This window comes from Artibeus jamaicensis, unplaced genomic scaffold (genome assembly GCF_021234435.1).
Source record: "Artibeus jamaicensis isolate MK-2021 breed Jamaican fruit bat unplaced genomic scaffold, CSHL_Jam_final contig_311, whole genome shotgun sequence".
NCBI classification, from domain to species: domain Eukaryota; kingdom Metazoa; phylum Chordata; class Mammalia; order Chiroptera; family Phyllostomidae; genus Artibeus; species Artibeus jamaicensis.
Genome location: NW_026521717.1, coordinates 6901894 through 6914328, shown reverse-complemented (window position 1 = coordinate 6914328; position 12435 = coordinate 6901894). Strand labels below are relative to the sequence as shown.

Genomic DNA, 12435 nt, shown 5'->3' with positions numbered 1-12435 from the left:
TTCTAGTAAGACACTAAAGTAGTTGTACTCAGATTATTCTACGGTGTTATCTACAGATTCAAAAGAATCACTGGGGGCCTTTTTAAACACAGAATTGTAGGATCCAACCGTACAATGACTACAACACAATCGAGAGGAAGTTGGGAATTTGAGTTTTATCCAGTGTACTATGCAATTCTTGGACTCAAACAGGTTAGATTAATATCCTTAAAACCTAAATGTGCAAATAAGCCTGGGTTCTGAAACGAGATTCTAATCCAATTGGTTTGGATGGGGTCTGAGATCCTGCATTTCTAATGAGTATTCAGGTGATATTGCTCATTTGAGAACACATTAAGTAGCAAGGTCAGAGAAAGTATGTCTCATTGGGCGGTGTGTAAATCAGTATAGGCTACATTTTCCTCTTCTCCTACCTTGATTATGCCCATTATTCATGTTCCATTTATTGTGACTCTATAAACTTGTGTGATCAGTCAGGTCAGGCATCCTGCCCTTCTTATGTAGCTCATATAAAAAGTCCGCACAAAGAAATAGTTTAAAATAAACAAAAAATAGACACCATACATTAACTTGCAACATAATGGGTTTATATTTGTTACAGTATTTCTCACCATGGGAGTATTACTCAGTTAATATAAAGATTTTAACATTATATCTCTTCTCTATTTCACTGTCAATACAGAGTAATTTTTTTTGCATTAAAGCTTTGCTCCATTTCAATGTTGGATACACTGAATACATTTTTGAAACCTTTTCTTCCCAAGAAATAAAATTTTTAAGTTTTGCCCAACTATATTTTATATCTACTATCTACGTACAATATTAACTTGGGAGATAACAAAAATCTAGTAAAAATACAGAGAAAAGACTCCTTAACAATGCAGGAGCAGTGATTCCAACTAAATAGTGGTTACTTCCTAGAATCCTAGACAAGTGTCCTTCTCCCAATTTCATTGCTTTGAGAATTCTGAGACTACTTATGCAAATTTCAGCCATCTGACTTACTTGATCCTCTTTCTAACTAGCAAATACAAATTATAGACTGCATTTTTCAGTGCATTATTTGTTATGAAAAACCATTTTCCATGTAACATATATCAATTTATTCCAAATTATACAGAAAATAAGAATGTAAAATTACCCTATTTTTTGTTTCTCAGGAACTTTCAAACACCAAAGCTCAGTTTTTAACCTCAACAGTGCAAATATTTTCAGAGTGAGGTCTGATTCAGGAGGCTCTTCAAAGTCATACCTCTCCATTTCTCTTTCGTGCATATACCCCCAAACAAGCACAAATGCCTGTAATGCAGAGAACCACACATAAAAAGAGAGTGATTGCATCTCCTGCTTCTATTGCTTCAACAACAGGCAGCACCAAAAGCAGTGAAATGAGGACTAACAACTGTGCTGAAACTGAGGTCATGATGTCGGGACCTCAGGATGGCTGGATCTTGAGCTCTGGTTTTCTAGAAAATAAACATGGAAACAACGAGGAACCATTAAAACCCCCACCTTTTCAAATTACCATATGAATACATGACAGTCTACACAAAGGGAAGTAAAAGATGCTTAAAGATGGTCATTTGGGGTTAATTCCCTTTCTCATAATTAACTCCAGCGATTTTACCACACTCTACAATGCCATGACGTGAGAATCAACCAAACAAATTGAACAGCAGAACATAGTAAGAACAGAAAATGCCAAGACACTCACTTGGAAACAAAATATCCTAGTGAATAAAAATTATTTTCTTAGGGTCTCTCTCAACCAGGAAATACAGACAAACCTAGTAAAACTCACACAAATAAAACTCTAAAGTTGCGGGGAATTGGTATAACTTACCCAAGAAACGATATACGTATAATTTTATCTGACTTAAAATACTCCCTTCCTGGAACTCGGAAGCTGGGAGGTTCCACGTGATAACGCCTATTATCAGAAGAGGAAGGGAGGACTTAAAATTGCTCGTTATCATTATATTACCATTAATATTATTTAAGAGGGCAGCTACAGTCAGTGCAAATCAGGGAGCTGGTACGGAAGCGGGGGAGGAATGAGTAATAACTAGAGAAAACAGTTTGTTCAAGCAGGGGTACTAGACAAAGTTGGTCAGTTCACCCATGCGGGAAAAACTAAAAAAAAAAAAAAAAAAAAAAATTGTATTGACAGACAAGTTCGTTCCAGTACTTTAAAGATATCAAAAAGAATCCCTGCTTTGGCCGGACAGGGTACAAATTTGCTCCGTTTTACAAATACACTGTGGCAACCCAACTATCCTTTCTAAGAGAAATGCTACCTTACCTTGCAGGAAGCAGCCATTACAGGAATAGCAAGGAGGAGGGTGTCTCTAAACTACATTTCCCACAATCACCGCAACCACGACTTCCGGGATGCACTAGCGCCCCCGTCTGGCTGGATAAGAGGAGATCGCCAAGCTCTGTGGAAGAGGGGTAGCGCGTACGAGGCTTACTGCACGTCCCGATGTTTTACAGATGAATTGGTTTAATGTGTTTGTACGAAGGCTACTTGATAGTAAAAACGAAAGAAAGCGAAAATGACAGCAGCTTTTTAAAAACTTTCCCAAACAAGACGTTATGGCTTTTTCTTCCGCTGAAGTGAGTAAAAAGTAGGAAGAGATCACCCGAGCCAGAGCCATCTGTTTAAGGATGCTTTTAAACTATCGGATTCCCACAACTTTGAAGGAAATCGCTGCTACCATCTAACAAATGTGCGTTATCAGTCTGTTAATTCTTTTTAACCAATGGACGGAAAATATTTTGAGACGTTTTGGAAAATGTTAAAGCCAGTTGTAGAGGAGAAAACAAAAGTTTTGGAAGAAATGGTTACAACGCTGTAAGAACATTGATACGGTTCAGGTTCTAAGTTTCCATATTAGTTCAGGAATGCAGTATATGCTACAGTTTGGTGATTGTTTCTCATGTTTTTATGATAACCACTCTAAATGTCCCCAGATATCTTTTGTATGAAAAGATATAAAACTATTTCTTTTAAATCACAAGAATGAACTCTTTGCATATATAAGTTATAACCTGTTCTGAATCTCTTGAAGTCAAATATCTGTGAAGTCCTTACTATACCTTTCTAGTCACTGAGACTTTTCAATTCATTTACTGACTCCACAACTTATTTGACACCCTCAGATTGTCAGTTATTAATGATGTTGGTTAAGGATGAAGTCACCTGCCCTATCTGAAAGTCTCAGTCTCTCAGATACATTTTTTCAGATGTAGCAGTACAATGCCCATAAATAGCATGGTGGTTATCTTTTCCTTACACATTATTAATCTCTCTAGACTGACAGCAAAACTTTATTGGTACCTCAACACACAACCAGGAAGTGCTCAGTAATGTTGACCAATAATTATTTGGCTGATAATTGTGCCAACAAGATTTTATTAGAGACAAAGAAGTACCAACTCAAGGTGTCTTGCAAATTGGAAGTCTGAGTATAACTACACAATAATGTTGTTACCAAACTCAAGGGGGTTTGTTGTCGAAGGTGCTCTAGACAAGAATGAGACATGGTTGACACAAGGTAGTTTTATTTACTTCCAAAAAGTAAAGGACAGAGGGTATCCACATCCAAACCTCTGTCTCCAAGAAGAAAACCTTAGCCATTGTTCATATACAATATTTTGTTAATCACATGTTAATTTTCTTCTTTGCAGTTGGCTACTTTTGTGGGGTAAGACCCTATCAGTTTCATCCAGTTTACAGCTGCATCTGCAAAATACTGTACTACATTTTAACTGTTGGCAAGATTAGCATTTAGTAAGAACTGTCCAGACCTTGAGACTCTTGTCCTAACATTGTCTGCATTTCTTCTCTGAACTTGATTATTTTAATGAGTTCTCTCTTTGCCTCATTTGCTTGATTTACTTTTAGTATTGTGCCCTTTTAATCAATTACATTTCAAATAGGAACTATTTTTATGGCTTCCAAAATATTCTTTTATATTCTAGTGTGAACATTCTGTGCATTTATTTTTCCCTATGTTTATTTCAGTTAGCTCAAGTCAGCAGAAACTATTTTAAAGTTAGTATTGTCACAGGCTTGTTTCTAGGTGTGTTAACATTGAAATTAATAATTTGCTTTTTAAAATTTTTTTTATTTAATTATTTTTCAAGTACAGTTTTCTATTACTCCTATCCCAGCCCACCCTGCCCTGTACTCCCCACCTCCCTCCCATTTCCACCCCCCTTAGTTGTTGTCCATGTGTCCTTTATACTAGTTCCTCTAAATCCCTCCCCTATTTCCCCTGAAATTTCCTCCCCTCTTCCCTCTGGTCGTTGTCCCCTATTTCTCTATTTCAGTGTCTTTGTTTTTATTTTGCTTGCTTGTTTGTTTTGTTGTTTAGGTTCCTATTAAAGTTGAGATCACGTGGTATTTGTCTTTCAACCACGTGGCTTATTTCACTCAGCATAATGCTTTCCAGTTCCATCCATGTTGTTGCAAAAGGTAGTAGCGCCTTCTTTCTCTCTGCAGCATAGAATTCCATTGTGTATATGTACCACAATTTTTTGACCCATTCATTTACTGATGGGCACCTAGGTTGCTTCCAGCTCTTGGCTATTTTAAATTGTGCTGCTATGAACATTGGGGTGCACAGGTTCTTTTGAATTATTGTTTCAGAGTTCTTAGGATTTAATCCCAGCAGTGTAATTGCTAGGTCAAAAGGCAGGTCCATTTTTTGTTTTCCTAGAAAATTCCATACTGTTTTCCATAATGGTTGTACCAGTCTGCAATCCCACCAACAGTGAACTAAGGAGCCCTTTTCCCCACAACCTCTCCAATATTTGTTGTTTGTTGCTTTGTTTATGATAGCCATTCTGACCAGTGTAAAGTGGTATCTCATTGTGGTTTTAATTTGCATCTCTCTGATGGCTAGTGATCTTGAGCATCTTTCCATGTGTCTCTGGATCCTCTGTATATCCTCCTTGGAGAAGTGTTTGTTCAAGTCCTTTGCCCATTTTTTAATTGGGTTGCTTGTCTTCTTAGAGTGATGTTGTATGAGTTCTTTGTATATTTTGAAGATTAAACCTCTGTCTGAGGTATCACTGGCAAATATGTTTTCCCACACACTTGGTTGTCTTTTTATTTTAATACTGTTTTCTTTAGCCATGCAGAAGCTTTTAATTTTGATGAGATCCCATTTGTTTATTCTTTCCTTTATATTCCTTGCTCTAGGGAACATATCAGTAAAAATGTTGCTGCATGAAATATCTGAGATTTTCCTGCCAATGTTCTCCTCTAGGACTTTAATGGTTTCATGGCTTATATTTAAGTCTTTTATCCATCTTGAATTTATTTTGGTGTATGGTGTAAGTTGGTGCTCAAGTTTCATTTTTTTGCACGTAGCTGTCCAGTTCTCCCAACACCATTTGTTGAAGAGGCTATCTTTACTCCATTTTATGTTACTGCCCCCTTTGTCAAATATTAATTAGCTGTAGAGAGTTGGGTTCATTTCTGGGCTCTCTGTTCTGTTCCATTGGTCTATGTGTCTGTGTTTATGCCAGTACCAGGCTGTTTTGATTACAGTGGCCTTGTAATACAGTTTGATATCAGGTATTGTGATCCCTCCTACTTTGTTCTTCTTTCTCAAAATTGTGGCTGCTATTCAGGGTCGTTTATAGTTCCATATAGATTTTCGAAGTGTTTGTTCTATGTCTGTGAAATATGCCATTGGTACTTTAATAGGTATTGCATGACATTTTGGTGATGTTAATTCTTCTATCCATGAACATGGTATATGTTTATGGGTCGGTATATGTTTCCATTTGTTTCTGTCTTCCTTGATTTCTTTCTTCAGTGTTTTGTAGTTTTCTGCATACAGGTCTTTTACCTCTTTGGTTAGGTTTATTTCCAGAAATTTTATTTTTGTTGTTGCTTTATCGAATGGGATTTTTTCCTTGATTTCTGCTTCTGTTGATTCATGGTTAGTACATGAAAATGCCTTTGACTTCTGGATATTGACTTTGTAACCCACTGTTTTACCAAATTCATTTATTAGTTCAAGCAGTTTTTTGATAGAGTCTATGGGATTTTAATGTATACTATCTTGTCATCTGCAAACACTGACAGTTTTGTTTCCTCTTTTCTGATTTGGACGCCTTTTATTTCCTTTTCTTGCCTGATAGCTGTGGCTAAAACTTCCAATACTATATTGAATAGAACTGGTGAAAGTGGACATCCTTGTCTTGTTCTTGATCTTAGTAGAAAAGCTTTTAGTTTTTTCCCATTGAGGATGATGTTGGCTGTAGGTCTCTCATATATGGCCTTTATTATATTGAGGAATGCTCCCTGTATTCCCACTTTGCTGAGTGCCTTTATCATAAATGGGTGTTGTATCTTATCAAAAGCTTTTTCCGCATCTATTGATATGATCATGTGGTTTTTGTCTTTGCTTTTGTTTATGTGATGTATTACATTTACTGATTTGCGAATATTGAACCCTCCTTGCATCCCTGGGATGAATGCCACTTGGTCATAGTGTATGATCCCACTTGGTCATGGTGTATGATCTTTGATATATTGTTGGATGTGATTTGCCAATATTTTATTGAGGATTTTAGCATCTATGTTCATCAGGGATATTGGTTTTATTAATAATCTGCTTTTAAATTTGAAGAGGCTATAAATGGTAAAGTGCATTGAGTTTTACAGTAGTAGAATAAGAGTCAAATAATGACCTCTCCCATCTGAAAAAAAAAAGTGGCAGAAGTTTGTACAGGCATGTTTTGAGCCTCCATAATTTTAAAATATAATTGGCTAAATTCTCCTAACCAATACCCATCTCAATCAGGCAAATTTAACAAAGGTATTTGCATGCTCTATTACTGTCCTAGTTTTGGGAATAGCATGGTATCCTAGTTCTCGGTTTTGTATTTTTACTACCCTAACTAGTGATTTTTTAAAAAAAATTGTATAATTTATATCTGTGCTTAAAACTCTCCGGTTGGGTCATATTAAATCCAAACTCCATTTCAAGACCCACAAAGCCCTAAATATTCTGACCTCTGCCTGACTCTTTGAGGTCAACCCACCAACCATCCATGCTCATTACATTCCAATCACACTTTATTGCTATTTTAAGATGTTTTTTATTGTTATTCTGTTAGAGTTGTTCACCTCCACCCATCCCACCCCTATTCCCACAGTCAATTCCACACCATTGTCCATGTCTGTGGGTCACTCATACCTGTTCTTTAACTAATGACTTCCCTTTCTTTCCATTATTATCCCCCTCCCAGTGGTCACTGTCAGTCTGTTCCATGTTGTCATGATTGTGGTTCTGTACTATTCTTCAGTTTATTTTGTTCATTAGATTCCTATTATAGGTGAGATCATATGGTATTTCTCTTTCACTACCTGGCTTATTTCACTTAGCATAATATTCTCCAGTTCCATCCATGCTGTCATGAGGGTAGGAGTCTCTGCCTTTTTCCAGCTACTTAATATTCCACTGTGTAAATGTACCAGTTGCTATATGGGATATCTAAAAATTTTCCACCTATATTTTTCTCTAGAACTTTCATGGTGTCGTTCATTATATTAAAGCCTTTTATCCATTTTGAGTTTATTCTGGTGTATGGTGTAAGTTGGTAGTTAAGTTTCATTTTTTACATTTGCCAGTCCAGTTCTTCCAATACCATTTATTGAAGAGGCTATTTTTACTCCATTGTATGCTCATGTCCCATATGTCAAATATTGACTATAGAGACCTGGGTTTATTTGTGGACACTCTATTCTGTTCCATTGATTTATGTGTCTGTTCTTGTGCCTGTTTCAATTACAATGGTCTTGTAGTATAGTGTGATATCAGGGATTGTGATCCCTCCTACTTTGTTCTTCTTTCTCAAGATTGCTGGGGCTAATTGGGGACACTTTTGGTTTCATAAAATTTCTGAAATATTTGTCCTAGAAATGTGAAATATGCCATTGGTTTTTAATAGGAATTGCATTGAATCTATAGTTTGCCTTGGCTTGTATGGACATCTTTTTTATTGTTGTGCAATTACAGTTGTCACCATTTTACTCTCATTACTCTCACCTGCCCTACCCAAACCCATCTCCCACATTCAATATTCCACCCCCCCCTTGTCTTTGCCCTTGGTGCCTTTATAAATATTCCTGGAAGATCATCCCCCTTTTTTTCAGGGGTTTTAATTTGTATCTCTCTGATGACTAGTGATGCTGAGCATCCTTTCATATGTCTCTGGGCCCCATGCATGTACTCCTTGAAGAAGTGTCTGTTCATGTCATTTGCCTATTTTTCAGTTGGATTGCTTGTCTTCCTGGTGTGCAGTCACGTAAATTCATAATTATTTTGGAGATCAAACCCTTCTCCAAGTTATCACTGACAGATATGTTTTCCCGTATGGTTGGTTCTCTTTTCATTTTGCTGATGTGTTCTTTAGCCATGCAGAAGCTTTTTAATTTGATGAAGTCACATTTGTTTATTCTTTCCTTTATATCCCTTGCTTTAGGGGAAATATTGGTGAAAGTATTGGTATGTAGAATATATGAAATTTTTTGGCCTATGTTCTCCTCTAGTACTTTTATGGTGTCACAACTTATACTTAAGTCTGTTATCCATCTTGAGTTTATTTGGGTATATGATGTAAGTTAGTGGTCAAATTTCATTTTTTTGGATATAGCTGTCCAGATCTCCCAGCATCATTTGTTCAAGAGGCTATTTTTACTCCATTTCATGTCCATTCTCCCTTTGTTGAACATTGATTGACCATAGAAAAATGTTTTTTCCCCCCGCAGTTCTCTATTCTGTTTCATTAGTCCATGAGTCTATTCTTAGCCAGTATCAGATTGTTCTGATTACAGTGGCCTTGTAATACAGTTTGATATCAGGTATTGTGATTCCTCCTACTTTGTATTTCTTCCTCAAAATTGCTGAGGCTATTTGGGGTTGTTTATGGTTCCATACACATATTTGAAAGGTTTGCTATATGTCTGTGAAATATGTCATTGGTATTTTAATAGGGATTGTACTGAATCAATAAACTGCTTTAAGTAGTGTGGACATTTTGATGATGTTAATTATTCCAACTCATGACATGGTATATGCTTCAATTTATTTGTTTCTTCCTTAATTACTTTCTTCAGTGTTATGTAGTTTTCTGAGTACAGCACTTTTACCTCCTTGGCTATGTTTATTCCTAGGTACTTTATTTTTTTTTGTTGCTATAGCAAATAAGATTTTTTTCCCTCATTTCTGTTTCGGATATTTTGTTGTGGGTGTACAAAATGCCTTCGGTTTCTGATATTGACTTTATATCTGCTTTTTCCCCAAAGTCACTTACTAGATTGAGTAGTTTTTTGATGGAGTCCATAGGGTTTTCTACTTAAACTACTATGTCATCTGGAAACAGTGACAGTTTTTCCAAAATGGATGCCTTTTATTTTTCTTTTCTAATTCCTGTTGCTGGGATTTCCAACACTATGTTGAATAGAAGTGGAGAAAGCAGACATCCTTGTCATGTTCCTGATCTTAATGAGAAAGCTTTTAGATTTTGCCCATTGAATATGCTGTTTGCTGTAGATTTCTCGAATATGGCCGTTATTTTATTTTGGTATGCCCACTCTATTCCCACTTTGCTGAGTGGTTTTTTTTTTTATCATTAATGGGTGCTTGATATTATCAAATGCATTTTCTACACTATTAATATGATCATGTGGTTTCTATCTATTATTTTATTTATGTGACATATTACACTTCTTGATTTGCAAATATTGTAATACCCTTGTATCCCTAGGATGAATCCCAGTTGATCATGGTGTATGATCTTTTCAGTGTATTGCTGGATGTGGTTTGAAAATATTTTGTTGGGAATTTTAGCATCTATGTTCATCAGCAATATTGGGCTGTAGTTTTCTTTCTTTGTTGTGTCTTTATTTGGTTTTGGGATTAGGATGATGCTGGCTTCATGAAAAGAATTTGGGAGTCTTCCTTCTTGTTGAATTGTTTGGAATAATCTGAGAAGGATAGGGGTTAGCTCTTCCTTAAATATTTTGTAAAATTCTCCTGTGTAACATTCCAGTCCCAGGTTTTTGTGTGCTGTGAAATAGTTTATTATTGCTTCAGTCTCACTAGCTGTTATAAGTCCGTCCAGGCTTTGTGCTTCTTCTTGATTCAGTTTTCGAAGATTATATTTTTCTAGAAATTTTTCTATTTCACCCAGGTTTTCATTCTTGGGGTTAGTTTTTTTTTAGTAATTTCTTGCAATACTTTGTATTTCTGGGGTATAAGTTGTAACCTCTTTCATTTCTGATTTTATTTATTTGGATCCTCTTTTTATCTTGATAAGTCTGTTTAAAGGCTTTTCTATTTTGTTTATCTTTTCAAAGAATCAGATCCTGGATTTATTCATCTTTGGTTGTTCTTTTGGTCTCTATGTCATTTAATTCTGCTCTGGTCTTGGTTATTTCCTTCCTTCTACTTGCCCTGAGCTTTTTAAAAAAAATTCTTATTCCTACAGTTCTTGTAGTTGTAGGGAAGGTCAGTTCTTTGAAATATTTCCACCTTTTTTATGTAGGCCTGTATCTCTATGAACTTCTCTCTCAAGACCACCTTTGCTGTGTCCAGTAGATTTTGTACTGTTTGTTAATTTTCACTTGTTTACAGAAACTTTTTGATTTCTTTCTGATCTCATTATTATCACATTCATTGTTTAATGGAATGCTCTTCAATCTCCATGAATTTGAGTGTTTTTGAGTTTGCTCTTTGAGTGTGGTTTCTAATTCAGTCCTTTGAAGTCTGAGAAAATGTTTGACATGATTTCAATTTTCTGGAATTTGTTAATCTTGTTTTGTGTTCTATCATGTAATCTATCTTTGAAAATGTTCCATGTACATTTGAAAATAATGTGTATTTTGCTTCTTTAGGATGTAAGGATCTATATACATCAGTTAAGTCCATTTGATGTAGGGCATTGTTCAATGCCCCAAAATTCTTGTTCTTATTTTGTTTGGAATATCTATCCATAGTTGACAGTGGAGTGCTAAAATCCCTTAGTATAAGTGTGTGAAGTCTATATCTTCCTTGTAGTTCTGCAAGATTTCCCTTATATATTTGAGTGTGTTATGTTGGATGCATATATATTTACAATGTTTATGTCTTCTTGATGGATTTGTTTCTTGATTATGATGAAGTATCCTTCTGTATCTCTTTTTGGCCTTTCTTTTGAAGTCTATTTTGTCTGAGATAAGTATTGCTATACCAGCTTTTGTCCCTGTCCATCCGCTAGGAATATTTTTTTCCAAAACTTCTTTTTAGTCTGTTTAGGTCTTTTTTTTTCTGAGGTGCATCTTTTTGCAGCATTCATGTGGGTCAGATATTGTCATTTATTTATCTACCCTATATAGGTCTTTTAATTGGAGCAAAAATCCATTAATATTTAAGGTTATTACTGATAGGTATTCATTTCCCAACCCCTTTGTACCTGTGTTCCTCTCTTTCTGGCTGTTTTTCTTCCTCTTCACAAAGCAATCTCTTTAGCGTATCTTTCAGTACTGTTTTTGTGCAGTGCTGGTGTTCTTTCATTCTACTTCTGTCTGGGAAATTCCTTACTTCACCTTCCATTTTAATTGAGATCCTCACTGGGTAGAGTAGTATTGGTTGCAGGCGTTTGCTTTTCATTTTTTGGAATATTTCTTGCCATTCCTTTCTGGATTGTAGTGTTTCTGTTGCTAACCTTATCTGAGTTCCTTCATATGTTACTTCTTTTTTCTCCTTTCTTGCTTTTAAGATTGTCTCTTTTTCTTTACAACTGCCATTTTAATTATGATGTGTCTTGGAGAAAGCCTCTTTGAGCTCATCTTGATTGGGACCCTCTGTGCTTCCTGGGCTTTCATGGCTTGTCCCCTCTGAAATTTGGGTAGTTTTCTGTCATTATTTTTTCTCAAATAGGGTTTCTATCCCTTGCTCCTTTTCTTCTCTTTCTGGTATTCCTATGATTCGAATGTTGTTGCATTGTATGTTGTCTTGCAATTCCCTTGAGGTATATTCATTTTTTTTTTCATGCAGCTTCTCTATCTGGCTGTTTCTTTGTACCTTATCTTCTAGCTTACCAATTCAGTCGTCTGCTTCATCAAGCATGCCCATAATTCCTCCTAGTGTATTTTTTAATTTCAGGAATTGTATTCTTAATTTATTCCTGGTTCTTATTTATACTTTCTCTTTCCTTTTTCATGCTATGATAGTCCCCATTCAGTTCCTTGTAGTTGTCTGTTAGTTCTTTGAGCATTCTTATAACCATTCTTTTGAATTCTATATCTGATTTCCTCCATTTCATTTAGCTCTTCTAGTGGGTGTCTTCCATTCCTTTTGATTATAGGTTCTTAGATTGTCTCTCCATTTTAGGCAGCCCACACTGTACACTCTGTGTGTATGTGCCAAG

The 12435-nt window shown here is 35.8% G+C and overlaps 1 protein-coding gene across 1 annotated transcript; it reads right to left on the bottom strand.

Moving 5' to 3' along the window:
• Nucleotides 1–565: 565 nt before the first annotated feature.
• On the bottom strand, nucleotides 566–2364 carry SMIM30 (small integral membrane protein 30). The gene is made up of 3 exons (XM_037145877.2): nucleotides 2303–2364; nucleotides 1844–1930; nucleotides 566–1466 (listed from the first exon to the last, which is right to left on the bottom strand). Exon 3 carries the CDS (start codon nucleotides 1421–1423, stop codon nucleotides 1247–1249), a length of 177 nt encoding a protein of 58 aa, XP_037001772.2. The 5' UTR covers nucleotides 1424–1466; nucleotides 1844–1930; nucleotides 2303–2364; the 3' UTR covers nucleotides 566–1246.
• Nucleotides 2365–12435: the final 10071 nt, after the last annotated feature.